This window comes from Elgaria multicarinata, chromosome 6 (genome assembly GCF_023053635.1).
Source record: "Elgaria multicarinata webbii isolate HBS135686 ecotype San Diego chromosome 6, rElgMul1.1.pri, whole genome shotgun sequence".
NCBI classification, from domain to species: Eukaryota; Metazoa; Chordata; class Lepidosauria; order Squamata; family Anguidae; genus Elgaria; species Elgaria multicarinata.
Window position 1 is genome coordinate 29,182,409 of NC_086176.1, and position 26,295 is coordinate 29,208,703.

A 26,295-nucleotide genomic window follows, 5' to 3' on the forward strand; every position below is an offset into this window, starting at 1 on the left:
CCAATGTGCATGTGGAATAGACGGTCTTTCTTTCTTTCTTTCTTTCTTTCGCAGTAGTTTGTATAAAGCTCCATGAAATCTAATGTTAAGGATACAATCAACATTAATAAATGTAAATTTTAACTTTATAGACTTGTAATGTGAGCTGCTGTTCCTTTACTTTTCTGTCAGATGTGATATGAAGCAGTGCATTTTAGAGACTTAGGCCATAGTTAGATGGGGCTTTATCCCGGGGCGATCCCCAGGATCGTCCCGGTGTGTCCCCATCATGCAGAGGGGATCTTGGAATCAGAGAGGGATAATCCCTCCCTTGCCCCATTTTTTTTTCCGGTCTTGGCCCGAGACTGCGGAATGTGTGGCCGGGCGCCGCAGGTTGACCCAGATCCTCGCGATTCCTCGTGAGGAGCTGTGAGCTGCGCCCATCGGAGGTAGGGTGGGGGGAGCAGGGAAAATAATTTAAATTTACACTATTCGTGCGCTGCTGGCCGTTTAATAAAATAAAAGAAATGGCAGGCGTGACGCCTCTCCGTCTGACGTCATCGCGTGTAAACAGAGGAGGGATCTCGCGATAAACACATCGTGAGATCTTTCCTCCTCTGTCGCGTGCTAACAGGTAAGTCTAGCTAAGGCCAGAGATGTGGAAAAGGTGAATTTGGAGTATAAGTTGGAAACAAAGGACTAGTTCTCATTGAGGTAGTAAACTGTGTCTGGCTTGTACCATTTCAGACTGCAGGTGTAGACCCACATGACTGGCTGCTCCTGTATACCAGGATATTTCCCTGCATATAAGAAGATAGCACATTGGGGAGAAGGCTGGCTTCCTGTAACTTCTTTCAATAAGGAAACTTCTGTTGCTTTTTTCTTTTTTTTTTTTGGTTTTTGGTATGATGGGGGATTGTTACGCGAGTCCTTACCTACAGCCTGAAGTGGTGCAACCTGGTCCAGATGTTTCTCAGTGGGCCTGTTCAGATAACATGCTAACCCAGGTTAGGCCACGCGCCCTTTTGCACCCAATGCTTAGAGCGGGGAACATGTTTAGCTCAAAGCACTTCACCACTGTGGCTTAGTGTGTCATCTGAACAGGATCGCTGAGAATGAGGTGATAAACTTCTGGAACACCTGATGCAATTTTGGCATTTGCACCCTTCTGAATGGCTCTGGTATGGAGTATAGGCAGAGGAGAAAAATAACCGCAAGAGAACCAGGGAGATGCAAAGCTGGCTTGGCCCTTAGGTGGTGAAACTCACTCACGGGGTTGCTGTGAGAATGAAACAAGGTCACCCAAATGGTTCAGCATCCATGAGGTTAAGGGTGAGATGCAAATATTGCATTGACCTGATTCACATGTACCCGCAACCATAGATTAATTAACCCAAGAATTGCCAAAATGTAGTAGGAGTAAGCAAGTGCATTGTATATGACACATTTCTCTCTTCACATTCAAGTAAGAACCCATGATGTTGTTAATGTAATGTTGAAACCTGAACACTCTTGATTGTTCAGAGTGGTTTATTGGTTTATTGGTTTATTGTTGGGTTAACTCTGGGTTATTCTTCAAATGCACTTTCTCCACATCTGTTTCTTAAAGGCGCTGCTTCAACTCCTCCCGCTATTTGTCACTTATGACAGAAGCATAAAGGAATGACAGTTCCCTTTAACCGAGAATGCCTGGGTTTGTACATCACACTAACAAACTATGAATGGGGAAATGTAGGTTATTAACTGAAAGAGAAAGAGATGAGTGGACTGGAGTTAGTTTGCTATTTCCCACTAGATTTTAGCAATTGGGGGGTTAATTAACCACTGATTGCCATTATGTTAGAAATGGCCTATTGTACGTCAGTTCAGGTAGGGTTGTTTTAGAGAAGTAATTAATAAACACTTTAAATAAGTAAAATAAAATACATGTGTAGAGCTAGATTTCTGCTTTTTTTGGTGGGGGGGAGAGGGGGTTGTTTCCCTCTCTCTCTCACACGCACACTTAAATAAGAACTTTTTTCCAGCTAACTTGCCAGAGCTGAATGCAGCTTCTCAAGATGAATCCTATGAAAATCCCAAATTGGAAGATGTTACATTTATCTTGGAAGAAGAATACCGCTGCAAACCGCATACTCGCACTATTCTATTTGTTAAGACAAGAGCACTAGCGGCTGTAAGAGAACTTCTTCTAACATCTAAGATGGGCATTTAAAAAAAAAAATCCAATCTGTTTTCTCTTTTATTTGAGTTAAAATATAAATAAATAATATTGGTTTCCTAACTAATAAAGTTTACACAATTTACAAAAATAATTTAGAACATCTGTTCAATAAAATGACATATAATGTCAACATAAAAACTTACAATCCAAGAACAAGATTGTTCTATTCCTTAGTTTTAACCAAGAGTAATACATTTTGGGGGTGGTTGGAATTTAAGTACCTGCCTGTATCCCTCAGTCAAAAAGATAGCTGCCAACCTTACTGGTAGACATTGTGCCTCTGAGTGTGTTGAAGATGTTGGGTTATTTTAGAATCACCAACACCATCTATTGCGGGGAGTGACTACTCTCAATTTACCCAGAGAATTTGTGCTTCAAAGCATAATTACATTTAGTCCTAGAACAGGCTTCATATCATGTATACTCAGTACTCTAATTCATTAAGAAGGTAGCTGGCTGATGAGTAGGTAGGATCACTGCAGATTTTTTGCAGAATAGTTTCTGAGTGCATATGTAGGGAATGTTTCCAAAACCTATATTCCACCAATCGGGCCAAATTTGGCAGAAAAGAACCACAGGCCAATTCTGTAATGAAGCAAGTGAACCATCATAGATCCCAAAAGGCTAGGTATATGGTGAAAAAAAAAGGAAGAAGTTTGTAGTTCTATAATCACAACATTTTGAGACCAAATGAATTTTACAGGCATTGAAGAATTGGATAGAAGAAAGCCCTCAACTCCGACACCTAAAGCCAGATGTGCTGATGGGACGTGGGAAAAGAAATCAAGACACAGGTAAAGAAACTTTGCACTGTATTGTAGATGAGGGGGAGTTATTATGAACATTGCAGTATCTACAACAGGGATGTGGATCCTCCAGTCCATATGCCTAACGTACCCTGCAGAGGTTCTGCATCTGGCATGTGGAGCCTCCTTGGATTCCTCCAGTGGCTGGGCTTGGCTCTGGAGGAATCCACAGTGTTACCTCTGATCTGAAATTGGAGAAAACAGTGGGGATGTGGCTGTGTTAGGCTTGGCCAGCACTGGGAGGAGCCTCATCCTTCGTGCATCTCTTGCCACCCTCAGTGGAGATTGTAAAAGGTGGCCAAAGGAGGAACCCAGCTTGGTCAGTGTTGGGAGGAACAGAGCCTCCCAGCATCAGCTGAGTCTTTCGTCGCATGCCTTTCACTTCTCTTGATGGGGGATAGTAGGAGGTGCACAATGCAGGTTCCCAATTCTACCGCTGCTAGGAGGCGCCACTCCTCCCAATCACCTGACTCTGCCAGGCCTGGGAGAAGCCACTACTCCCAGCGCTGGCCTAATCCCTTTCCCCATGCTGGAAGAGGCATGGAAGAATAGGTGCGTGGTTAATGTGTTTTAATGGAGCTCAGGTTTTCAGAAGTTGGATTCCTCCACTACCATGATGTGCCTTTTATGTGCTCTTGTGTCATACTCAGAGCTGTGATGAAAGTTAATGCCTGCATTAATAGCTTCCATTCTGTTGATAACCTAGATTCTCCTCTGCCAACCCTATTTTAGGCATGACCCTCCCAAATCAAAAGGGCGTCTTGGACTCCTTCAAAACTGATGGGGACAGCAAGATGCTCATAGCTACTTCTGTTGCTGATGAAGGGATTGACATTGCCCAGTGCAACCTTGTCCTGCTGTACGAATATACGGGCAACGTCACCAAAATGATACAAGTCAGAGGTAGGTTGGCAAACCATGAGAACAAGGTGTAGGTGTTTAATTGTAGTGGCTGATGGTCATTCTGTTGCAGCCTAGGCTGAGAGTACACTATCAAATGTGTTGTTGTCCAGTTTGTGTTAGGTTATGTGAGTTTGGAAATGGGCATTTCAGGATTCAATTTGTAGATGTGCTTCCCTGAGGATGGAAAAGGGTTTATGGACCCATAACAGGCCAGAGTTGTTGTTGCTGATGGTTTGTTTGTTTGATGTTAGAGATTAGAAATTTTATTATATGAAGTGGCTTATAAATATCAATAAGTAAAATTATTTATGAAATGCTCAAAACAGAAACTGACATAATTGGGTCCAGAACGGCTTACAGTCCAATAGACATGATGCAGCATGAAGACATGGAGTAGGGAAGATGAAACAAGCAAGTTTCTTATGTAAATGCATGATCACTTTACAAAGGACCACATTGAGTAACCTTGCAAACTTTATATTTTGGACTCGATTTCTACTGGTCCCATGTATGTTGGAGACAACTGGATGGGAGTGTGGAGTTACTGGATAGTAGCCTACCATTTCTGTCTCTCAAGTGACTTCTCTAAAAAGTTGCGTTTGTCAGTTTTTGCCATAAGTTGAAATAGACAGAACAATGGTATGTGACTGGGGAAGAGAGCATCTGTGGCAGGAGAACCACTACTTCCTGAATCCTGACAGACTTATGCCAGCCAAGGTTAAGAGTGGGGAAGGTTCTTAGCTGTTTCCTCACCTTTTTGCCTTTATTTATTTGGGAAATAAAATTGAGCTAGCTACAGGCTGTAGTCTCTCTGCCCCTATGCTGGGGGAATGTCTGGGGAATTCAAAGCCTCCTGCCTCTTTGCCCATACTGATGGTAAAACACTGCTAATGGAGCAGACACTGTGATACAAAGCTCTGCCATTGTCCAGAGAGGATCTCCGCAGGCAGAATTCCCTCCATCCATGGAGCGGGAGGTCTGTAGTATCCTATGGCCTTAGCTAGACCTAAGGTTTATCCCGGGATCGTCCCTGCCTGCTGCCAGGATATCCTGTGTGTCATTTACATGAATAGGGATGACCCCGGGACCATCCTGGGATAAACCTTAGGTCTAGCTAAAGCCCATCACTCCTGGGACACCTTTCTAGGGACCAAAGAATTGCACTGTTAAAGGTCCGATAGTTATTTTTAATTTTGTCATCACTGTATTATACACACGTGCATACGACACATACATTTTATTTATTTCATTTCTAGTCCACCTTTCTGTCAAAAAATGGTACTCAAGCTGGTTTACAGAACCAACTGAAATTGATTAAAGCAATATATTAAAATGCAATACAGAGTCTTGTAAGTAGTGTGTGAGAGAGGGATAGAGAGAATGAAAGAGAGAATTGTGTCCAATTAGAAATAGGAATAAGATGGGGGCAGAAATGTAGGGTTTAATAAGTGTCATTTGCTTTGCTCAAAGGTCATGCTCACTTTTCTGCGTTGCTCTTCATTGTATTCCTGCTCCACATGTGAATGAGAGCCAGAAGTGAGTGCTGGTTGTTATCTGTCTTAGCTTTATGGCCTTAAACCTGTTATGTGCCACCTCCAGGTCGCGGAAGGGCAAAAGACAGCAAGTGCATCCTTGTGACTAGCAAAAAAGAACAGGAGGAGAATGAGAAAAGTAACATGATTAAGGAGAAGATGATGAACGAAGCCATTGTGATTGTGCAGAATTTGAAGGAGGAAACATTTGCACAGAAGGTGACTCCCATTTATGTCTCTGTCTTTATTCCATTTGGTCTATGAAGCTGAATTCTGTAGCTGAAAACTGGAGCCCTTTTGTGAAAGAGGTGAGCAGCAGCATGTTCAAGGGCAGGCTGTAAGATGCTGTTTGCCCCTGACTTTCTGTTTACTCATTCCAGCCCAAGCTTTCATGTCTTCAGAGCATTCCCTGTGTTGATCTGGGTTTAGGCCATTAAAACCAACACTCAGAAGTATCACGACTCCTGAGAAGTTAGTTTAGTTTGGATTACTTATAGCACTTTTCAGCCTTAAGAAGGCTTCCCAAAGTAGTTTACGTAACAGAACAAAATATCACCAAACAAAAATGGAAAATGGAAAACTTAAAATCAAAAGGAGCAGAATTTAAAACTTCAATTATATATTGAAACAATTAAAAGGCAAGTGGAATAAGAATCAAGGTTGGGTTTGGGTTTGCCTCCTTTGTTACGGAATTCTGTAAGAGGGTGCTGCCACAGAAAAGGTCCTGTTGTCCAGGTTGGTGTGAGGAAGGCAGTCCTACAATGGATTAACTCTACTGCCCAGGAAAAGCAGAGACCATGCGACAGAGTTTTATGTTGTCTACCAGTCCTAGACTTCTCCCTGCCAGTTTGTACCTGCTTTTCACCCAGAATAGAGCTTGTCTCCTAACTGCTACAATTTCCTGCAACTTGACGTTTTTTCAACTGTTCTTATTATACTGCTTACTAGGGGTGTGCACTCCGAACCCAAAATCCAGGGGTTCCATGGGCCTCTGAAGGACCTCCAAAATCGCGGTGCGGTTAGGGGACGGTTTTGAAACCGTCAGAAACCCACAGTGCAATTAGAAGATTGTTTGGAGCCCTGAATGGATCCGTAGTGACGTGAGGGTACATTTCATGTTGATGGACAGCTAACTGAACACACGTCCATATTAGGAAGACACTGAGGGGTGAAGGGGGGGTAGTTTTGAGATTGACATCTGTGGCAAACCAATAGCCACACTCTCCTCCCTGCCCCCCTCCAATCACAGTGCTTAGGGGGAGGGATTGCAAATGATATATCCCATTTGACCTTGCCCTGGAACTCATTCCATTGCTAGTTCATGGAGCGTTCGGAAGAGAGAATGTGAGAGTGAGATTGTGAGAAACAGAGCTGCAGTGTCTCTCTGCTTATCTTTGTTCCCCAATTGTGCTTGCCCTGGAACTTATTCCTTTCTCGTGGAGTGTTAGGACTTGGGAGGAAAGAGGACAGAAAGGGCTCCATCACACCAGTGTTTTATTGTGCTCTCAACATGCCTGTTTTGCAGCACGGTAATCACATGACATCACACTTCTTCCCCTCTATTTTAGTGTTTTCCTAGAGTGGGGCAAGTCCGGCTTATTGTATTGCCACCCTAGTGCTATGTTCTTTGTTGGGGGCATGTGCTTGAAGGGAGGTCTTGCTGACAAAAGAGGGTGGGGCAGTTCTCTTTCTCCTGCATCAGCCTGAATAATGCAACCTTGGTACTTACCAAGAAGGTTCCTTCTGGACTGGTGTGCAGAAGGCATCCCAATCATCATCATCATCCCTGAGTCTTGTGTTACCCACCATGATCACCTTCCTCTGCATCTTCTGGGTCAGGCCCTTCACCTCTTGATCTAATTTTCATTTACATTATGTATCTGTCTCCCTGGAAAGTTCCTTTCTTTCTGTGATCCTTAATGTTTTCCATTTCTACTGGGAATGTATTTTCCTAATCTCTATTACTGAGCTGTGTCGACACACAGAACTGGCATGGCGGAGTCTAGGACTGGCACACTACCCAAAACTCTGTCACATGGTCTCTGCTTTTCCTGGCTGATAGAGGGAGTTAACTCATTCTAAGGATGCCTTTCACACAGCAATCCAGAAGAAACATTCTCAGTAAGTATCAATGTTTTGTTTTGCGCTCCCACCAACCTAACCTCCTTTGGTGGTACGTATAACAGAGCCTCCAAAGATGATGTTAACCTAAGGGCAGGTTTAGATGGGAGGAGCTTGCTTTTCAGATATTCTTTTGGTGTCTTTTGCCTCTTACTCTGATTACTTCCCCCCCTTAGATAAATGACTTCCAAAAGATACAAAAGAAGATGCAAGATTCTAAGAAAAAAGAACCCCAGCCAAAGCCCCTGAAGGGTAATAGAAGATTGTTGTGTGTGAAATGCAAAACGTATGCTTGCGACACAGAGCACATCAGAGTGATCGAGGTAAAGTTATAGTGGAGCATTTTGACAGTTACACTGTGCTTTGTTTTGGTGTGGGGCACACTCCTCCTTGACCAACAGGTCATTTATATTTGAGGGTTGGTGGTGGGAATTAGTAGTGATGTTTCTGCTCTAAATTCTACAGCAGCGCTGGTAAAATTTTGTGCTCCTGATAAATTATGCAGCCTATAGCCTGGATCCATTGAGGACCATCTTGTTCAAAAGCAGAGTTTATCGGTGGAGATTCAGAATCTTTCTGCCCATAGGGGTAAACACAGATGCCCGTTCTAACAAGAGACGAAGTTGTCACAGCGGGTATATGACTCATAGCTCGTCTATATTGCCTTATCAAGCAGTGAGAGAAATCTTACCTCTGGGATGCTTCTGTGAATTTATCATCAGATGGAGAACTGGAGGAGCAAAGGGGATTGGGCCAGCTTGGCTTTGCCTGCCCTGCATCCCAATGGGGGAAAGCACAGGGTAGGTTAAGCTGCCAAGGTGCTGAGGGATTGCACCTGGCTTTGCTTCATTGACTGGGAAAACCTGTGTGCAGGAAAGCCTGGTCCCCAGCTAGGGATGTTGGAGGAATCCTTTTGGGGGTGGAGCTGGAGGAGCTTTAGTTGGCTCCTCCCCCCCAAACTTTGATTAGTTTCCTGTTAACTACCCTGACTTGATCTGCAGTGAGTTAGGCCACATAGGCCTTAGCTAGACCTACCTGTTATCCTGCTACTGAGAAAGGAAGATCTCGTGTTGTGTTTAATGCGAGATCCTTCCTCTGTTTACACACAATGTGTGAAGCCCTCAGAAGGAGAGGCGTTGCGCCCGCCATTTTTTTTTAGATTAAAGGGCCAGCAGCGTACGAACGCTTGTGCGCAAAAGGTAAGTCCTTTTTTAAATTTAAGTTACTTTCTCCTACCCCGGATGGGCGCAGCTCCCAGCTCCTTGTGAGGCATCGCACGGAGCTGGGTCAACCCGTGGCAACCGGTCTCGGGTTCAGCCCGGGACAGTGGAAAAACTGGGACCAAAGGGGAGGGCTATATCCCGGGGCAAGGGAGGGATGATCCCTCCCTGATCCTGGGATCTCCTGTGCATCGTGTGGATGCACAGGGATGATCCCGGGGATCACCCCGGGATAAAACCCTGTCTAGCTATGACCTTAGTGGGTTTTCTGTATTTTTCAATTTAAACAAATTACAGCTGCAAATCTGCATTTGCGCAAATTGCACCCCGACCATTCCCCACCCTGCAAAAAGTCCTCAGAGTTTGGAGAAAACCGAACGCAAGCCAAGTCCAGCAGCTGGTGGAAATCCATCGAGCGCAAATAGGGCGATTTTCAAACCATGAACATACCTATTGCCAGGTGGAGGATCCACCTGATGCTTCTGCCAAGGATCAAATTATGTCAAGTGGGTGTGGCCATGTCCACCTGACAACATGCAGCCTGCTGAGGGCTGGTTGGGTGAGATTCATTAGCGACCACCCCAGTATGGTTGTGCACTTCAGCTCTAGGACATCCAAATTATTTTTGATGCAAACTTAAAATTCCCTGAATCAAATTATCTTAGAAATTTCCCAGAAAAGCCACTATGTGTGGTAAATGCCATCTTTCACTATGTGGAGGCAAATGCTTACTTTCCACATAAGGTGAAATGGACTTTACCGTGTCGTAAGTGAATGTGGGAACTGGGAAAGGGTAGGGTTGGTTACCTCATGCATGAATTGGCCACAGAATGTGTGAACTGACTCTTGAGAGACTCAAGATTTGAGCGGTTATGAAAGTCCTGTGTAGTTTTAGAACTCTTAACTTATTTCCACATTCAAAGTATCACTTGACAAACTTGTATGTGTGAACCAGGCCTAAATATGAAGAATGTGGGTTTAACTCTGCTGTGTTTGATCTAGGGATCCCACCATACTGTCGTAGATGAGAATTTCAGGAAACGGTATAGAACAGAGCCTCACAACAAACCAATCCACTACGGCAATTTTGAGAAAAGATGCAAGGTGTACTGCAATGCTGACAAATGCCATCATGACTGGGGAATCACGGTGAAGTACAAGGCATTTGAGGACTTGCCCATCATCAAAATCGATAGCTTTTCAGTGGAGGATGTTGCCACAGGGAGGAGGTCATATTTCCGGAAATGGAAAGATGCTAATTTTGCCATGAAAGAATTTGATATTGAAGAAATGTCTGATTGAAATGCAGAACTGTCTGATCTGCTGTTTAACTGAGTCCTGAATGTACAAACCGATCCTGCTATTTTAAAAGTCACTTGCTGGCTTACATAGAAAAAGGCTAAAACATTATGCACTTTTTCCACTTGGGGAGTATTAAATTCTGGATTTCAGTGATTGCAAATCCAGTATAAAATAGCATTGACATCCATTTAACTTTTAGTAGTGTTAGCTGCATATTAGTCAGTACAGCTTCATGAAATTCCATTCTGAAAGCCTTTATTTTAAAAATGAATACCCACTTGGGAGCTTGACAATCTTACAGTACTTGACACCAATAAAATTGATGTCATTATTAAACTGTCTATAGCTTTGACTTCTGCAGTTGGGTTTGAGATTGTTATTGCTCTGGAGGGCATCCTTTGACTGTGTGGTTTGACATTAAATGTTTACTTGAAAGCTGAAGCTTCATCAGTTGTTTGTGAGAGGCAGGAAGAAAGAGCTTTGTTAATATATCTGTATGAAGAAGCTCAGTGTGATGCAAATAGGGATATTCTTTTATCAAACCTATAAGGGAAGTTAGGTTGAAAGATACTGGCTTGCCCATGATCACCTATAACAGTTATAGTTGAATAAGAATTCAGTACTCAAGCTGCTATGCCAGCTGATGTGAGTTATCAAATAAAAGAAATATGGGGAAAGAATGAAGCAACTTCCACCTGTCACTGTGGCACAACTTCAGTATTGTTCTGGGAATGCTGGGTTGCCGGTATGTTTTCTTCACGGTAGAGAGTTAGGGTCAGTTTTAGTACTCTTGGCCATTTTGATTAAGCTGTCCAATATGACATGGTGGCAATTGCTAAAATTCATACCATAAGCTGGCCTGGTTCACACAATTGTGGCTGGGGAAATAAGCCCGTGGGTTCTGGGTTGTTTGTTAATTGCCGCAACAAGCCACCTGGGCTGGCGTCGAACGACATGGCAAGCTGTGCTTCTGAGGGTAATTATGCAGACCCTCCCCGAAACGCAACCAATACGTACAGGTTGCTTAACAAACTATCATGGTTTAAGATCATGTGAACGGAAGCAATTGCAGATTGGTGGTATATTTGGTGGAAAAAAATCAGCATTAATTTGGGTTACTGGATTTTCATCATTTAGTCCAGGTTTCCCTAATTTGGTGCATTCCAGAGTTTGGACTACAACTCCCAACACTGTCCATTAACCATGCTCATTTGGGCTGATGAGAGTTGTAGCCAAAACATCTGGAGGGCACCAGATTGAGGAACATTGATTTAGGCCTTAGCTAGACCTAAAGTTTATCCCGGGATTGTCCCGGGGTCATCCCTGTTCATGTAAATGACACACAGGATATCCCGGGAGCAGGCAGGGACGATCCCAGGATAAACCTTAGGTCTAGCTAAGGCCTTAGTCTTTTTCTACCATTCAATAATTTCATCTAGCCTATAATCTGCTTTAGTGGTGGCTGTAATCTAGCACATCTTCCTGCATACCTCTGCAATCCTGTAAATGTCTCATCTTTCTATCTACCTTGTCACTACATTGTCCCACTTTTGTTCTGGACCCTCCAACTTTATCCTGCCTAGAAAATGCACCTCATCTTCTCTTTCTAGCCCTGGGCTGCTCAGCATTAATCAGCAACATTGTTGAGAAGCAGGACAGTGGGAGGCATAATAATACTTGTGCAGCTTGTTGCCTGGGTAGTGTCCGACATCGTTCTTAGGCAAAAGGGATGCACAACTCCTAATTGCTCGTTTTGTCTGTGTTTTATCCCACACAGCTGACATACAGGGATAGACAATTTCATGGGCATACAGTTGGAAGAGAGAACCTGTGGTGGGAACCCCAGTTCCATTTCATTTTTATGCCACAGAAGAGCTGCTTTAATATTTGGGCAGAGCAATTTGGGGAAGGAGGAGATAGAATCTGTGGTGGTTACTTTGCCACACTCAAAGCCTGGTAGCTGTGGCCAGGGAGGGCTGGTGGTCGCTCCCTTGCTCCCCTAGACTCCAAAGGGAGAAAATTTACTAGTTATCTCCAGGGCTGGCATAGTTCTGGGCCTGATTTACGGATGCCCTGGGGGAAAGCCTCCCCTCTCCAACCAGATACCTTTTCTGCACATTGATGGCAGCAGACACCAGAGAAGTTTCCGGTGGAGGATCGCCATCTCTGCAGACAGAGAGAATTTTGCACCATGGCTTAAGGTGCCTTCCCTGGGAGCGTTGGGTGGCTCCTCTAAGAGACCTGCATATACACCAATAAAATTCACAATTCAGTCTTAAAAAAAAAGCCAAGCCATTTTTCTTTTTTGAAAATAGATTAATTTTTATTATAAATGGTCTTTAAGCTTCCCCACCCCCAGTGACTTCTTTCCCCACAATGAAGGCAATGAAAAACAAGGATAGAGCACAAGAGAGAACATTCACCCTCTAAGAGAGAAGAGCTAAGCCATTTAATCATTTCAGCAGTATTAGTTGTTCAAGGAAGGATTCTGATTAACTGTTTTAATATGGAGGAGGCAATAGCACTTGCGTATTAATTTCTCAGACATGTAGGAAAACCCGGTAATGTCAGTTGCTGTAAAAAAAGTCTTGAAAAGGGTCACATGATGCCTGGACTGCACATACTGCAGCGTTGCATTAACCAAAATTTCCCGTTTCATCTACCCACAAAAATAGAATGACGAAATAAGGTACTGTGGGCAGGATGAGTTAAAAACAGACACACAACCAGGTTCTTTGATGGGTAAGGTGCCTAGACTTGCATTCTAATAGCATAAACATACACTTGAGTAATACAACCCCCACACACTTAATTCACTTTAGGATTTAGACACTATATGTATAGTTTTCCATCATCAGCGTGCAATTCTCTTGATTACTGTGCATTTTCATCACAAAAAAGGCAGGTTTCATAAGAACCGGTCACTGGCACAGTCACATTTTGTACTAGGATGCCATTTTGCGAATCATGTAGTTCAAGATGCCGCCATTATGGAAATAAGTGAGCTCCACGTCTGTGTCAAACCTCATGATGGCTTGGAAGGTCTTCCCTGTATCCAGCTGGTGAGAAGACAAAAAGGATTAGAACTTCAGCAAGCACTCTTGCTCTCAAAAGAAAGGCAGTTGGCTATGTAGCCAAAACACTTATTTTAAGAGATTATGGTGAGGACTAAAAGTGTTTCTTTAGGCAAACATAACAACCCCAGTCCAACATAAACTATAGTTGATCAGACTAGGAATGAGTCATGTGCCCACAACCTCTCTCCTTGCCACACACCCCTTGTGTGCTCAGCTTCAGAAAAGCTTTCCTGAGTTCACAGACCACAGTTTCTTGTGACATTTGAACTGGGAAACTGTGGCTTTGAAGGGCTCCCTCCATACCATGCTCCCCACTTTTACTTAGGCTCAGTCCATTGCCAACTCCATGCTCCCATCACCCAAGGAATGGGACCCTTGACATGAAGAACACTCCACCCCACTTTACTACACTGGTGGAATCTCTTACTTTGATCTGAACATTCATTCTGGGCACGAGCTGCTCAGGAATGATGATTGTGTACCGCTCCCGCCCTGTCAGCCCTAGACTCTCAGCATCCTGGCCAGGCAAATACTGCAGGGGAATCACTCCCATTCCCACCAGATTACTGCGGTGGATCCGCTCGTAGCTCTCTGCCAGGACTGCTTTGATGCCCTGAGAAAGACAAAAATGCAGTATTAACAATTGCATAAGCATTAGGCCAAAACCATAACCTCTTTCAGCCAAATTCCATTCTCGGTTGCCACATTCCAGTTGTGGGGGTTTAAAGTTTTTAGTTTAAAGCTTTTAATCCTTAGGAGGGGCGTCTCAAACTTTTAGAATGAGTGGGAAAATGCACAAAACCTGGGGAAACCAGCAAACAATTGGTAGTAAGGGGGAAAGTGGGTGGGGCTAGGAGAGGGACGCATGGCACCTGGGGCACCCCGAGGACTGGACAGGAGCCCCAGGCAGGCTGGATTTCACCCATGGACCTCAGGTTCTGCACCCCTGTCCTATCAGTTCAAAAAGAAGCACAACTTGCCTCAAACACATTTACAATCTCCTTCTCAAAATAAAGTTGCAAAGCTTGGCTTAAACGGAACTCTCTACCCAAAAAATGACCGCCCCAACACACAAATGCACAAACAAGAGACACACATACATCCCAAAGAAAGACACTGTAATAACTATTTGTGGAGTGGAAGCCTGCCATTTTCAAAGAAATTCAAACGCGCTTAACTTGGGTGTGATCTTCAGCCGCTGTAAGACCTGGTTGCAATATAAAGCCAACTGGTAGTAGGACACCCGAAAAGCCCCCATGGCTAAAAAGAGCAAACCCCCCCCCCTGCACTCACCAGCAGAAATGGGCCCTTGGCAGCCCAGTCCCGGGAACTCCCTGAGCCATATTCTTTACCAGCCAGCACGATGAGTGGGTGACCTGCTTGCTGGTACCTCTCAGAAGCATCAAACACATCAAGCTGTAAGCAGATGGTAGAATTGATGACAGTTAGCAAGAGCAATGAAACACATAAAGAGAACCTGAGTTGCTTCCAGACAAGTCTCTTATGGTGAAATCGCACTGCCTCGTTTATGGAACTTTATGGGGAGGTCCAGACAACGTCGTCTTTCAGTTGTGACCCTCCCATGTTTTCTTGTCACTTTTTCAGTCTTTTTTTTTTCCTACCAGATTTTTTTATTTTTTTAGTAAGTACAGTCAGTTCAGACAACATGTTTCTCTATGCAGTGGGAAAACTCCACTCAACAGTTGAGTTTGTAGGGGGTTCTCATCACACAACATTTTCTAACTCTACCGTTGTGTGACTGTGGGCTACCCTGGAGTTGAGTAAAAGGCAACGTGACATTTGACAGTTCCTACACCCTCTCTCCTTCCCCCAGTCCTCCTGATGGTATCCCATCAGCCATTGCTGCAAAAAAAATCCCTGCGGCTCTCCTAGAGCGGCACTTCCTTCTTTTGCCACTCTTGCTAGAGAACTCTGTAGCCAGTGGTATAAGTCCACTCAACGCAACAGGAAACTCCATGGAGCCCTCCACACAACACACAACACAACGATTGTGTAGGAACTCTCCTTTGCATAGCGTCCATAAACTTGTTTGCCCAGTTAAAACAAATTCCCTACTAGGCTTAAGTAGTATCACAAATGGCAAACAAACAAACGTCCTTCGTAGGGGTCAGTCCTCAGAGTGAAAGGACCCCCTTTTCCTACTGGCTCCAACCCCAACATCCACACATTGACCACAAATGTCTGACTACACATGAGCATAGAGGCGTATGCACACAGGCCTCCAATTGGGAACCATGTGCAAATGGAAGCATAACCCGATCAATGTGTTGACAATGTCAGGGGTGAGCATGCCAGGAGGTTAGTTCTCATCTGCTTGAAATACGCATTAACCCTCAGCCTTCTCACTGTGGTCCCAGAGAGCTCCAGCCGTGTCATGATCCCAGAAGAGGAATTATTGGCCAGGCGTTTCCCCTTTCATTCTTACATTACTCCTAATGTAACGTGCAGCTCGGCCTAATCAGTGTCACTGGCCACCCCACTGCCTTATTTTTCATTATACAAAATCCTCCTAGTATCCAGCTCTAATACGTAAATCAAGACCGATGTATGGAATGCTCTTTGAGGCTTTTGGTAGTGGGTTTATACTGATGCAGGAGAACCTTCTACACTCAAAAAATGTGAAGTGTGACTCTTTGCACCATGCGTAGCTCCTGGCACAGCTATTTTCTGAGTTTTGATGATGTTTAGCAGTTAACATGCTAGCGTTACTATGTGCTGCAAATATACTGGCTGGAAAAAGACTCCTCAGATTCTGCTCTACCATGTGAACATAAGAAGAGCCACGCTGGATCAGACCAAGCGTCCATCTAGTCCAGCATTCTGTTTGCACACTGGCTGACCAGCTGTTGACCCACAAGCAGCACCCAGTCCAGGCTCAACTAGCTACAATTCTCAAGATATGCTCTCTGCACAATCCCACAACAGTGCAGGCCAAGCCACGGAACCATGAAGAGTAGGGGTGGGGAACCCATGGCCCTCCAGATGTTGCTGGCCTACAACTCCCATCATCCCTGACCATTGTCCATGCTGGCTGATGGGAGTCCAACAAGTTTTCCATCCTGGTTTTAAAACTCTGGAGAAAAGGAAGCGAAATTCCAATTCCTCTGTTTGGCTAAGAATTCAATATGCGTGGAAGACTTTCCCAATCTGGCGCTCCCTCTGAATGTGTTCTATTACAACTCCCATCGCCCCCCAGCCATGCTGCCCAAGGATGATGGTGTCGGGAGTCCAGGTGAGGGGAAGCTGGGAAAGGGAAAACTGTCCTTTTCCAACTGCTGCAAGGCAGAAACTTGGGGGACAGATTCCTCCAAAATAAAAGCCATAGCTGCCTGCAACAGCTATTAAAGCCGATTGACAACTATTCGCACCTAAATAGCGACAGCCCTAATAGCTCTTGCAAGCCAATATATGTCCCTCTAGCCCATCTGAAGAAGCATACCTTGAAGCCCTGCCTGAAAGGAGACCATTTCGCTGCCCAAAGACCTAAGCCCAATGCAGACGGGACGAACACTCACGGTTTCGTCGGATGGGAAGTGGATGGTTTGTGGGGCCTGCTTCTTGAGGAACTTGTTCAACAGGCGAATGTTTGCAAATGTTCCTCTCGCCATGACAGCATCATTGCCCCGGCGTGAGCCATATGAGTTGAACTCTCGAGGAGTCAGGCTACCGAGACAAAAAGAAAAAGGAGAGAAGAGGCAACTCTCAGTTTTAAAAACTAAAAGGCTTTTGCCTTAACTGAAAAAGAACAGAGCTGTCATTCAGGTGAGTCAGCACATATTGGGGACCTATGGGTTAGGGGTGTGTATCGTCCCCCCTCCTAATGAGCTGGATGATGTCAGCAGGCAGGGCCCCTGCCTCCCGACGTCATTGGGTCTTTGGCCAAAGGCCAATGAGCTGGCTTCAGTTGTCCTTTGCTTTCCCCATGCAAGGAGGGTGAGGGAGGAGCAGAGGGCACTCAGCTGGGGCTATCATGGCCTGGCTGAGCCCTGAGAGTGCCAGCTCAGTGTACCAATGGCCTTGCCTGTCCCTTCACATTCCCCATTCAGCGATGCCCGAAAGCCCTGGCTGAGTGAGCAGCTGCCTTTGCATAGGGCAGGTGAGGGATGAGCAGTGCACACTGAGCTGGAATCCCTTTATTATCTCCAATCTGTGATGGGAGATAACGGCCTAATCTACACCAAGCAAGATACTGCACTATGAAAGCAGTATATAAAAGGCAGGAGCCAAACCAAGCAGGATCTAGCACTATGAAAGTGATATGAATACGGCATATGGCCACTTCAATATGGCTATAAAGCAGTTGTGTGGCTCCTGCCTCTTATATAGCACTTTCATAGTGCAATATCCTGTTTGGTGTAGATTAGGCCAACAGGGTGATTCCCCTTCCTGTTGCTCACCCTCCCATTCTTTCATTTTGTTGATGCAGCTGAAAATCACACTGTGATCAGTGTGTGTATTTGCAGAGGAGAGTATTTTGATGATGGGTTGGATGCAGGATCTGCCTTCTGTGGATGAAAGGGCTCTGCTCCCAGAAGGTGTCTCTACCTACACCACAGCTCGCCCCATTTAGCAGGGTCCCCTGACCCTCTATGCAACATTTTCAGGGGGCTGGAGGGACTGCAAGTGAGGAGGGGATGGGGAAGTCAAACTACCTACGGAGGTTGTGGGTGCTCCACCTCTGGAGGTTTTCAACAAGAGACTGGACAGCCACCTCTCATGGGTGGTTTAATTGGCTTTCCTGCCCATTGCAGAGGGTTGGACTAGATGATCCTTGTGGTCCCTTCCAACTCAACAATTCTATGATTCGAAGTCCCCTTTTGACAACCCACTTGAACATGCCTAAAACTGGATCCAGACCAAGATACACAATGTGGTAGTGCTATATGGGCCCTAAGTCATAGAATCATAGAATAGCAGAGTTGGAAGGGTCCTACAAGGCCATCTAGTCCAACCCCCTACTCAATGCAGGAATCCACCCTAAAGCATCCCCGACAGGTGCTTGTCCAGCTGCCTCTTGAATGCCTCTAGTGTGCGAGAGCCCACAACCTCCCTAGGTAACTGATTCCATTGTCGCACTGCTCTAACAGTCAGGAAGTTTTTCCTGATGTCCAGCCGGAATCTGGCTTCCTTTAACTTGAGCCCGTTATTCCGTGTCCTGCACTCTGGGAGGATCGAGAAGAGATCCTGGCCCTCTTCCGTGTGACAACCTTTGAAGTATTTGAAGAGTGCTATCATGTCTCCCCTCAATCTTCTCTTCTCCAGGCTAAACATGCCCAGTTCTTTCAGTCTTTCTTCATAAGGCTTTGTTTCTAGACCCCTGATCATCCTAGTTGCCCTCCTCTGAAGACGCTCCAGCTTGACTGCATCCTTCTTGAATTGTAGAGCCCAGAACTGGAGACAATACTCTAGATGAGGCCTAACCAGGGCCGAATAGAGAGGAACCAGTACCTCACGTGATTTGGAAGCCATACTTCTCTTAATGCAGCCCAAAATAGCATTTGCCTTTCTTGCAGCCATATCGCACTATTGGCTCATATTAAGCTTGCGATCTACAACAATTCCAAGATCTTTTTTGTTTGTAGTATTGCTGAGCCAAGTATCCCCCATTATATGAGGGAGGGAGGAAGCAGCAGCCAGGCACCTCTCCACCGTGCCTGGGTCCAGCTCCAGCTGAGAGCCCCCTCCCTCCTGCTGTCAACTGTAACTGCTGAACTTTGCAACTAAGATTGTAGTGCCTGAATTTGCTTTCCTTTCCCCCCCCTCCTCCTCCCTCCCAATCCCTTTTCCTTTTGTGTCATGTCTTTTAGATTGTAAGCCTGTGGGCAGGGACTGTAAGAAATACTTTTGTAAGCTGCCATGAGAGCCTTTTTTGGCTGAATGGCGGCATAAAAATCCTTAAATAAATAAATAAAATAAAATAAATATTGTATGTAAAATATAGCAAACTGGATGGGAGAGGGCAAAATCAACATCCAAAAAGATTCCCCCCTCCTTCCCACATACTTTTTGACTCACCCTCTGCTGGTTAAGTAACGGGCAGCTGGGCTGTTTCTTGCTATATTCCCAGCCGGAGATATATGGTCAGTGGTCACTGAATCGGCAAAATTGAGCAGGACGTAGGCATCAACTATGGATTTAGGGGGCTGAAGCTCCAAAGTCTGAAAGAACACCACACACATGAGCATCGTTTGGAAAGCATCCGTGGTGCAAATGGAGGAGAGCCAGAAGGCGTATGGAGAGACCAAGGTGCAAATGCTGCCTTCACCCACATTACAGAGAAACAAAACAAATGCCTGGACAGCCTTAATCAAATCCGGGAAGTCTAACTAGGTGGGATCACTTGCTTTTTTTCCTGCCCATAATATTTTTCAGAAAGAGATTTGTACAAAATACGTATTTATGGAATTTGGCCCTTGGGTTGAAAGAGGTTGAACACCCTGGTATAAACCTATTCGTGCGTCTGCAAGCTGGGTACAGCATACACCCAAGCAGGGGGAGTGTGTGGGCCCCATTGTGATGAAGCAATGCTAGTATATTTATTTATTTATTACATTTATGTCCCGCCTTTTTTCCTCCAAGGAACCCAAGGCAGCGTACATAATCCTCCTCCTCTCCATTTTTTATCCTCACAACAACAACCCTGTGAGGTAGGCTGGGCGGAGAGGCTGTGACTGGCCCAAAGTCACCCAGTAGGTTTCCATGGCCGAGTGAGGACTAGAACCCGCATCTCCCAACTCCCAGTCCAATAACTTAGCCACTACACCACACTGGCTCTCGCAGTATATCTGTGACTCTGTCTTTCTGTCTCTCCAGTTAGAAGTACTCCATTGCTTAGGCATGTGAGAATGAGTGTGTGTGTGGTTTTGTTTCCAGCATGAGGCCGGGACTGTAAGGGGTGTGTGAAGGCATCCATCAAGCACCAAGATGAGAAGGAAGTTGTGAGAGGAATTGATAAAGAGGCGCCTCTCCGGCAGACAAAGCGTACGTGCAAAAGAACACCTCTGCTCAGCCAGGGCTGACCTTGTAAGATAACAGTGAAAGCATCTGGAGATGTGAGATGCTGAGGCTAGCAACTGCCCAAACCTAGTTCCTGCTAGTTCCAAGTTGGCTACATTTTGAGGAATAGGGTGGAGGAAACACCCCGACACAATCCCAAAGTAGAGCGAGGTGGACAAATCTGCCAATTCCAGTTTCTTGTAGCTTCTCATTTTTCCAATCTTAATTACATTTCATGCCTAACCTTGGCTATTTCTCCATCTGCAAATATGGTTCTGGGTCATGGCTAGACGAAGGGGGATGATCTCGCGATAAGATGATCGCGAGATCCTCCCCCTCAGTCTACACGTGGCACGCGACGTCCCGGGAGGATGGAGGATGTCGCACCCGCCATTTTGGATTATTATTTTTTATTCAAGATGAGCGCTCCTTCGAAAAGATAATTTTTTTTTTTAAAAAAGAAAAAACCCTCCTGCTCCCACCACCCCACCCTTGATGGGCACAGAGCTCTTGAAGAGCTTCGTGCCCCATGCCTGGCTCCCAGCTCCTCGCGGTTACTTGCAAGGAGCTGGGACAAACCGGGATGGCTGCCCTCATGTCCTGTGGTCTCGGGATCATCCTGAGACTGTGGGAAAAATCGGAATTAAAGGATAAGGCAATATCCCGGGCCAAGGGAGGGATCATCCCTCCCTGCTCCAGGGATGCCCTGTGCGTCATATGGACACACAGGGACGATCCCAGGACGATCCCGGGGATATCACCCCATGTAGATATCCCCCTTGTTTCATCCTTTGATAAAAAAGTTCACATGAAAATTCATGCATATTTTTGTGCTCATTTTTCCTAATACATAGACACTTTGGCCTAATATGCACATCTGTTTGTGAGCAATTTCCCTAATATAACGGATTTTAAATATTATTTTCACTACTATGTGCATTTTGGGGTGTGCTTTCCTGTAATATACACGATTTTGATTGGAGATCTCCATTGCAAAATTTGAAGGGCAAATTTCTAAGGATAGCTGCGTATCAATTTACATGTTGTTTCAAAAGTGCAAAGTTAGGTAAGTATGCATTAAAATGAGGACTGAACTAACTTCTCCTTCCTCCCTAGTGATACTAAAAGAGAGTCTGTCAGGTAACAATTCGTCTACGGGGTGACATTTGTGTGTGTGTATGTGTATGTATATATAATTAATAAACATTAATTTCAAGGTGCATTTCAGAATAAAAAATAATGATGTCACAGAATCCTATTGCTAACTTCAGCTTTCTGACCATGCTTGGAGGAGAGCTTCCTTAAGGCTTATGTAACAGTCAAAACAAGCCAGAATGCATACGCGTGTGCATACAACACACACACACATACACATATATCATGCATATGCATACATACATCGTAGGGTGGGGAGCAAACAGACAATCTAAACGAAGCAGGAAGAGAGAAATGAAAAAAGCACTTACCAGATTTTCAAAAAATGGGGGAGATTTAATATATGTAGATTTTGGATTCCAAGCATATAGCTTGTCTGATGGGACATCTAAGTCATTCCAAGATTTGTTTATTGTCTAGAGAAAAAAGGAAGAGCACAATATACAAATGTAACATTTTTTTAAAAAAAATACACACCTCTTGGAGCTCTTGGCAGGCAGACACTGCTTTATGCAGTGGCAATCTTGAAGTGGTGAGATGCTGTGCAATTTGCCCTCTGTGGCTCAGCAGAGAGCGCAACAAACACAGTGCTGTGCTCTACATATCTGAGGAAATGCCGCCTTCGTGCCTTCCTTTCGAAGTGAACTGCTTGAGGGAAAACCTGCTCACAAAGTAAGTTCCTTGATTCACAAAGAGAAGCTTCTCTCCTACTCAAAAGCAGCCCAAACTATTCCGAGACACACTTGCATGGAGAGTAAACATAAGGTGACCATATGGAAAGGAGGACCGGGCTCCTGTATCTTTAGCAGTTGTATTGAAAAGGGAATTTCAGCAGGTGTCATTTCAATGCATACAGCACCTGTTGAAATTCCCTCTTCAGCACAACAGTTAAAGCTGCAGGAGCCCTGCCCTCTCTTGTATCTGGTCATTCCAGCTAAAGAGGGCAGGGCTCCTGTAGCTTTAACTATGTTAATGAGGTAGGTGTGTTTTTCTTTTTTGTCTATAAGTGTTATGCTGGTCGATTGCAATGCATTGTCTTTTCCGTATGAATTGTTCTGTCCCAGTATATTTTATGATCTGCATTTTCCAAGCTTGTTTCAGGTAAGTATGTATAGTATGATGCAGGTTGTTTGATGAGGTTGAATTTGATGGCCAGTTTTGTCTTCCTGGCAGCTGGGATCGCTTCAAAAGAAAGTGAGGACCTCTAGCGGCTTCCATCTCCTTTCCCCATGAATACCTGTAGGCCACACATGGGGCTCAGAGACATTCCTAGGAAATGAAGATGGCAGGGGGCTGCAGATCAAGGCTTTCATCTACAGTGCGCCCGTATTGGGGTGGTGCCTAGGACAATTCCTCAAATTGCCAAAGGTGCCCAAGGGCCCCAAAAGATTGCCTACCCTTACTGTAAGTTTTAACATAAAGCATTACCTCTATTTTCTGGTAGACCTCTTTAAACATCCCTGGAATGACATATTGTCGCTCAACAGCTTGGATCTCATCTCTCATGGGCCAAATGTCTTTTAGAAAGACCTTCTTCCCTTGCGCATTTATGCCTGCAATAAATTGAATACACAGGCTCTACACCATGGCGAAAAGCACCTTTGAAAAACGTCTAAGTTCAGGTCACACGCCCAGACTACTATAGTTAAATTCATAAAACATACAGTATGTTTGGCAATATGGCACAGATGGGTAACCTGCAGCATTCTAGATGTTGTGGGACTTCAGCCCCCATCATCCCTGACCCTTGCTGGCTTAGGCTGATGGGAGTTTGAGCCCAACAGCAACTAGAGGACACTGGGTTACCTAGTCCTGCCTTAGGGGAAGAGCCATAGGATTATGGAAAGTGAGCCTTTCTGATTACACACACTTCCTGCATTCTGACATATCTTACCTAGAGGTTCCTTCTCAAAGTCAATCCGGATAGTTCCTGCAATGGCATAGGCTATTACCAATGGCGGGGAGGCCAGATAATTGGCACGAGTGTTTGGATGGACCCGGCCCTCAAAGTTCCTGTTTCCAGAGAGCACGCCCACAGCTACGAGGTCTCCCTGTGCAAGGGGAAGGATAAAAGGGAACACACACACTGAAAGGGGAAACCATTTTGCATTACACACACCCAGAAGACATGGCCAATGGGAGAAAGACCATCAGTGAGGCTCATACACCTTCTATTTCCCTTTAGAAAAGCCTCCAATGAACCTCGAATCCTCTCCCTCAGAGCTTCTCCAAAATGGAACTTGGCCGTCAGGCTGAAAGAGGCTCCACACCCCTAGAACCCCTAGTATCCCTGCTTAGAATGATTACCCCAATGGCTGACTGCCATATTGTAAACACACAGGCCCTTAACAATTATAAGTTACAACACCGATTCCTGAACTGGTTTCAATGAATCAGTTTCTTTAAAATAACCCACGGCCAAGTTTCCCAAGATATTCTGGAATTGCACAACTGGTTCAATGTAGCCAAAGTACCTTATATTACACCACCGTCTCATTAATCCAGATTTCTCACATCACACAGTGTTCACTGAGCTTGACTCTAGTTCATTAAACTGTATTAGGTAATCTAGGCGTGGTAATTCTTTAAGTGCAAACTACATGATGCTATTTTACTTGCCAATGCATTCAGATACAAATCAATAGTATGTTGACACGATTTAAAACAAATGTGGAGGATGTTAATGCTACGTTTGATTTTGACACGATAACTCAACGTCACATTTAAACTGCGTTCCCAGACTCACTATGATGAGGGAGCAATACCCGCTCCAGCACCAACCCTTTAAGGCAGAACGTGGCAATTGGTCCCCCACCATTTTTTAAAATGGTCGCCACACATTTTAGGTCATCCTGATTCCGGGGTGAAGGTGCTTCTGCGTTCTACAAACCGTAAGGTGTCCAAGGACTAAAGCAGGAGTATTGAATCGCTTTCAGCCCAAGGCTGAATTCCATGGTGGGAGAGGCTAAAGGCAATGAGGCGAGGCCAAAGGCAAAAGGGGGGGAGCCAAAAATACCAGGATATTTTGGCTCAAAGCCCTTCCTGCCAGTGATTGAGCCTTAGGAGAGGTGTTTCGACCTTTCAGAATGGGGGGGGGGGGGGAAATGGCACAAAAGCCAAAAAATCACAGAACAAATTATGAACCCCAGTTGCTTGGAACCATATGATGGGTGAACTCCTGAGGGCCAGGTTGGTCTTCAGGAAGGCCGGATTTGGCCCCCGGGCCTCAGGTTGTGCACCCCTGGACTAAAGGGAGCCTAATCTGTTTTTTAATGAGTTTTCAAGGGGGCAGGCAGGTGTGACTTCCTAACCTGTTTCACCAACCGCAAAAGTTGCACCTAGACAGACCCAGCTCCGACCTTTTGGGCTGGGAACTGCTAATTAAAAAGGAAAGGGCTAATTCATTAGGAGATGGCTCTGGCTTCCTGTGTTGTGGAGCAGGTAAGACATGCAGTTGCTCATGTGGAGCCATCGCTACTGCATTTAGATTTCTTAAAGAAGGGGTGGTGACCTGTTGTCACCAGATGTTCCTGGACTCCAACACCCATCACCCCTGGCCACGTTAGCTAGGGCTGATGGGAAGAGCCACAGGTTCCCCACACCTGGTATAAATCCCATGGTCACAAATCCTGCACAGGTGTTTGGTTCCAGATATTCCTATCCAAAACGGTACTGAGATAGCTGTCAGTAGAACAGAGGCCAGAAGACTTGAGTGAGCAGCCGTGGATCTGTACCTGAGTAATGGCGTCAACGACAGGCTCTGGTAGTGGTCCACTGTTACCAATGCAGGTCATGCATCCATAACCTACCACATCAAACCTGCGGAGAACATGAAATAGATGACGTTAACAGGGAAATTCTATAAATAAATAAATAAATTGAAGTGCATCATTGCAAAGTATACCATTTGCCAAGCAGAGAACGACATCAATCATATGGGTACACAAAACAATTTCCCTCCTAGACTGGAATGTTACTTTACAGGCGAGGGGCCCTTTGTATTTTAATAGTCACCGTGAAGGGGGGGAGGCAAGAAGGAAACTGCATTTAGACGTACTGTGCTGACAGTTTCTGCTGGAAAAATCGCAACTGTCATACAGGTCCACTTCAGGCCTAGTTCACATAACAGGAAAACCATCTCTGGACTGGACCACTTCAATTTGACAGGGGGTGGGCGGAGCTTGAATGAATCTGCAAGGTGTTTTCTAGCCTAGTGTCCTCTCTGATATGCTAACTTTGAATGAGCAGGGAGGGGTGTTTTTGTTGTTGTTGTTTAATACAGATGAATATTTCATCATATGATCGATCCCCAGCCTACAGTCTGGAATGGTACAGTCCAGAAATACTTCCATCACCACATGTGCGATTTTTGGAAAGCGGAGCTTAGTCAAGAATACATCCCAGCTGAAGTGAAATGGAACAAATTTATACACATGATGGAAAAGAAGCAGATGAAATCTATCCCCACTGAAGCCTAGTCCTCCTTTCTCCATTTTAATTAATCTGTTGAACGACGTTTTAACACCTACAATTTTAACTATAGCCCTATTCAGGCATTCAGCTTAATCGATGAGGGAATAAACTGTGTAGGGCTCATGGAACTCCAACCTTCACTCTGACTGTGTGAAGGCTAGGAATGAAAGGGCTGGGGCCAGCACATGCGCTGCCTACATGCTTCATGCCCTCACTCCTTCAGCTGAACATAGGACTTATGTAGATCTTTGTAGTCATCATTTTATAGCAGGAGTCCCCAACCCTTTTGGGTGGGAGGGCACCGTTGGACTTTTGAGTGCCATGGGCACTCCCACAAAATGGCTGCCAAGAGGCGGGGCTGGCCCATCTATAAAATGGTTGCCACAATGGGCATGGCCCTGTCACTAAACACTCATTTCCCATAAAGCAAGCCAGTAAGGCTAAAAGAACAGCAACTTGCCCAAGAACCTAAGTACAAACTAGAAGAGG

General features: G+C 45.0%; 2 protein-coding genes across 3 annotated transcripts in view; one reads left to right on the forward strand and one right to left on the reverse strand.

The window, feature by feature from the left end:
• The window catches only part of RIGI (RNA sensor RIG-I), a 67,901-nt gene extending 57,382 nt beyond the window's left edge, over nt 1–10,519 (forward strand). For both annotated transcript variants that reach the window (XM_063129198.1, XM_063129197.1), the window contains 6 exons: nt 2,004–2,152; nt 2,904–2,994; nt 3,739–3,909; nt 5,509–5,660; nt 7,739–7,885; nt 9,785–10,519. In XM_063129198.1, the coding sequence (XP_062985268.1) occupies nt 2,004–2,152; nt 2,904–2,994; nt 3,739–3,909; nt 5,509–5,660; nt 7,739–7,885; nt 9,785–10,084 (1,010 nt within the window). In that variant the 3' untranslated portion in view covers nt 10,085–10,519. The remainder of the gene's footprint in view (nt 1–2,003; nt 2,153–2,903; nt 2,995–3,738; nt 3,910–5,508; nt 5,661–7,738; nt 7,886–9,784) is intronic.
• Nucleotides 10,520–12,379: 1,860 nt separating this feature from the next.
• ACO1 (aconitase 1) overlaps nt 12,380–26,295 on the reverse strand; it is a 54,711-nt gene continuing 40,795 nt past the window's right edge. Inside the window, exons 13-21 of the mRNA XM_063129199.1 lie at nt 25,068–25,152; nt 23,228–23,384; nt 22,762–22,886; nt 21,645–21,749; nt 19,198–19,340; nt 16,698–16,845; nt 14,455–14,577; nt 13,589–13,774; nt 12,380–13,143 (exon numbers count right to left, since the gene is read on the reverse strand). Of these exons, the coding sequence (XP_062985269.1) occupies nt 13,030–13,143; nt 13,589–13,774; nt 14,455–14,577; nt 16,698–16,845; nt 19,198–19,340; nt 21,645–21,749; nt 22,762–22,886; nt 23,228–23,384; nt 25,068–25,152 (1,186 nt within the window). The 3' untranslated portion in view covers nt 12,380–13,029. The remainder of the gene's footprint in view (nt 13,144–13,588; nt 13,775–14,454; nt 14,578–16,697; nt 16,846–19,197; nt 19,341–21,644; nt 21,750–22,761; nt 22,887–23,227; nt 23,385–25,067; nt 25,153–26,295) is intronic.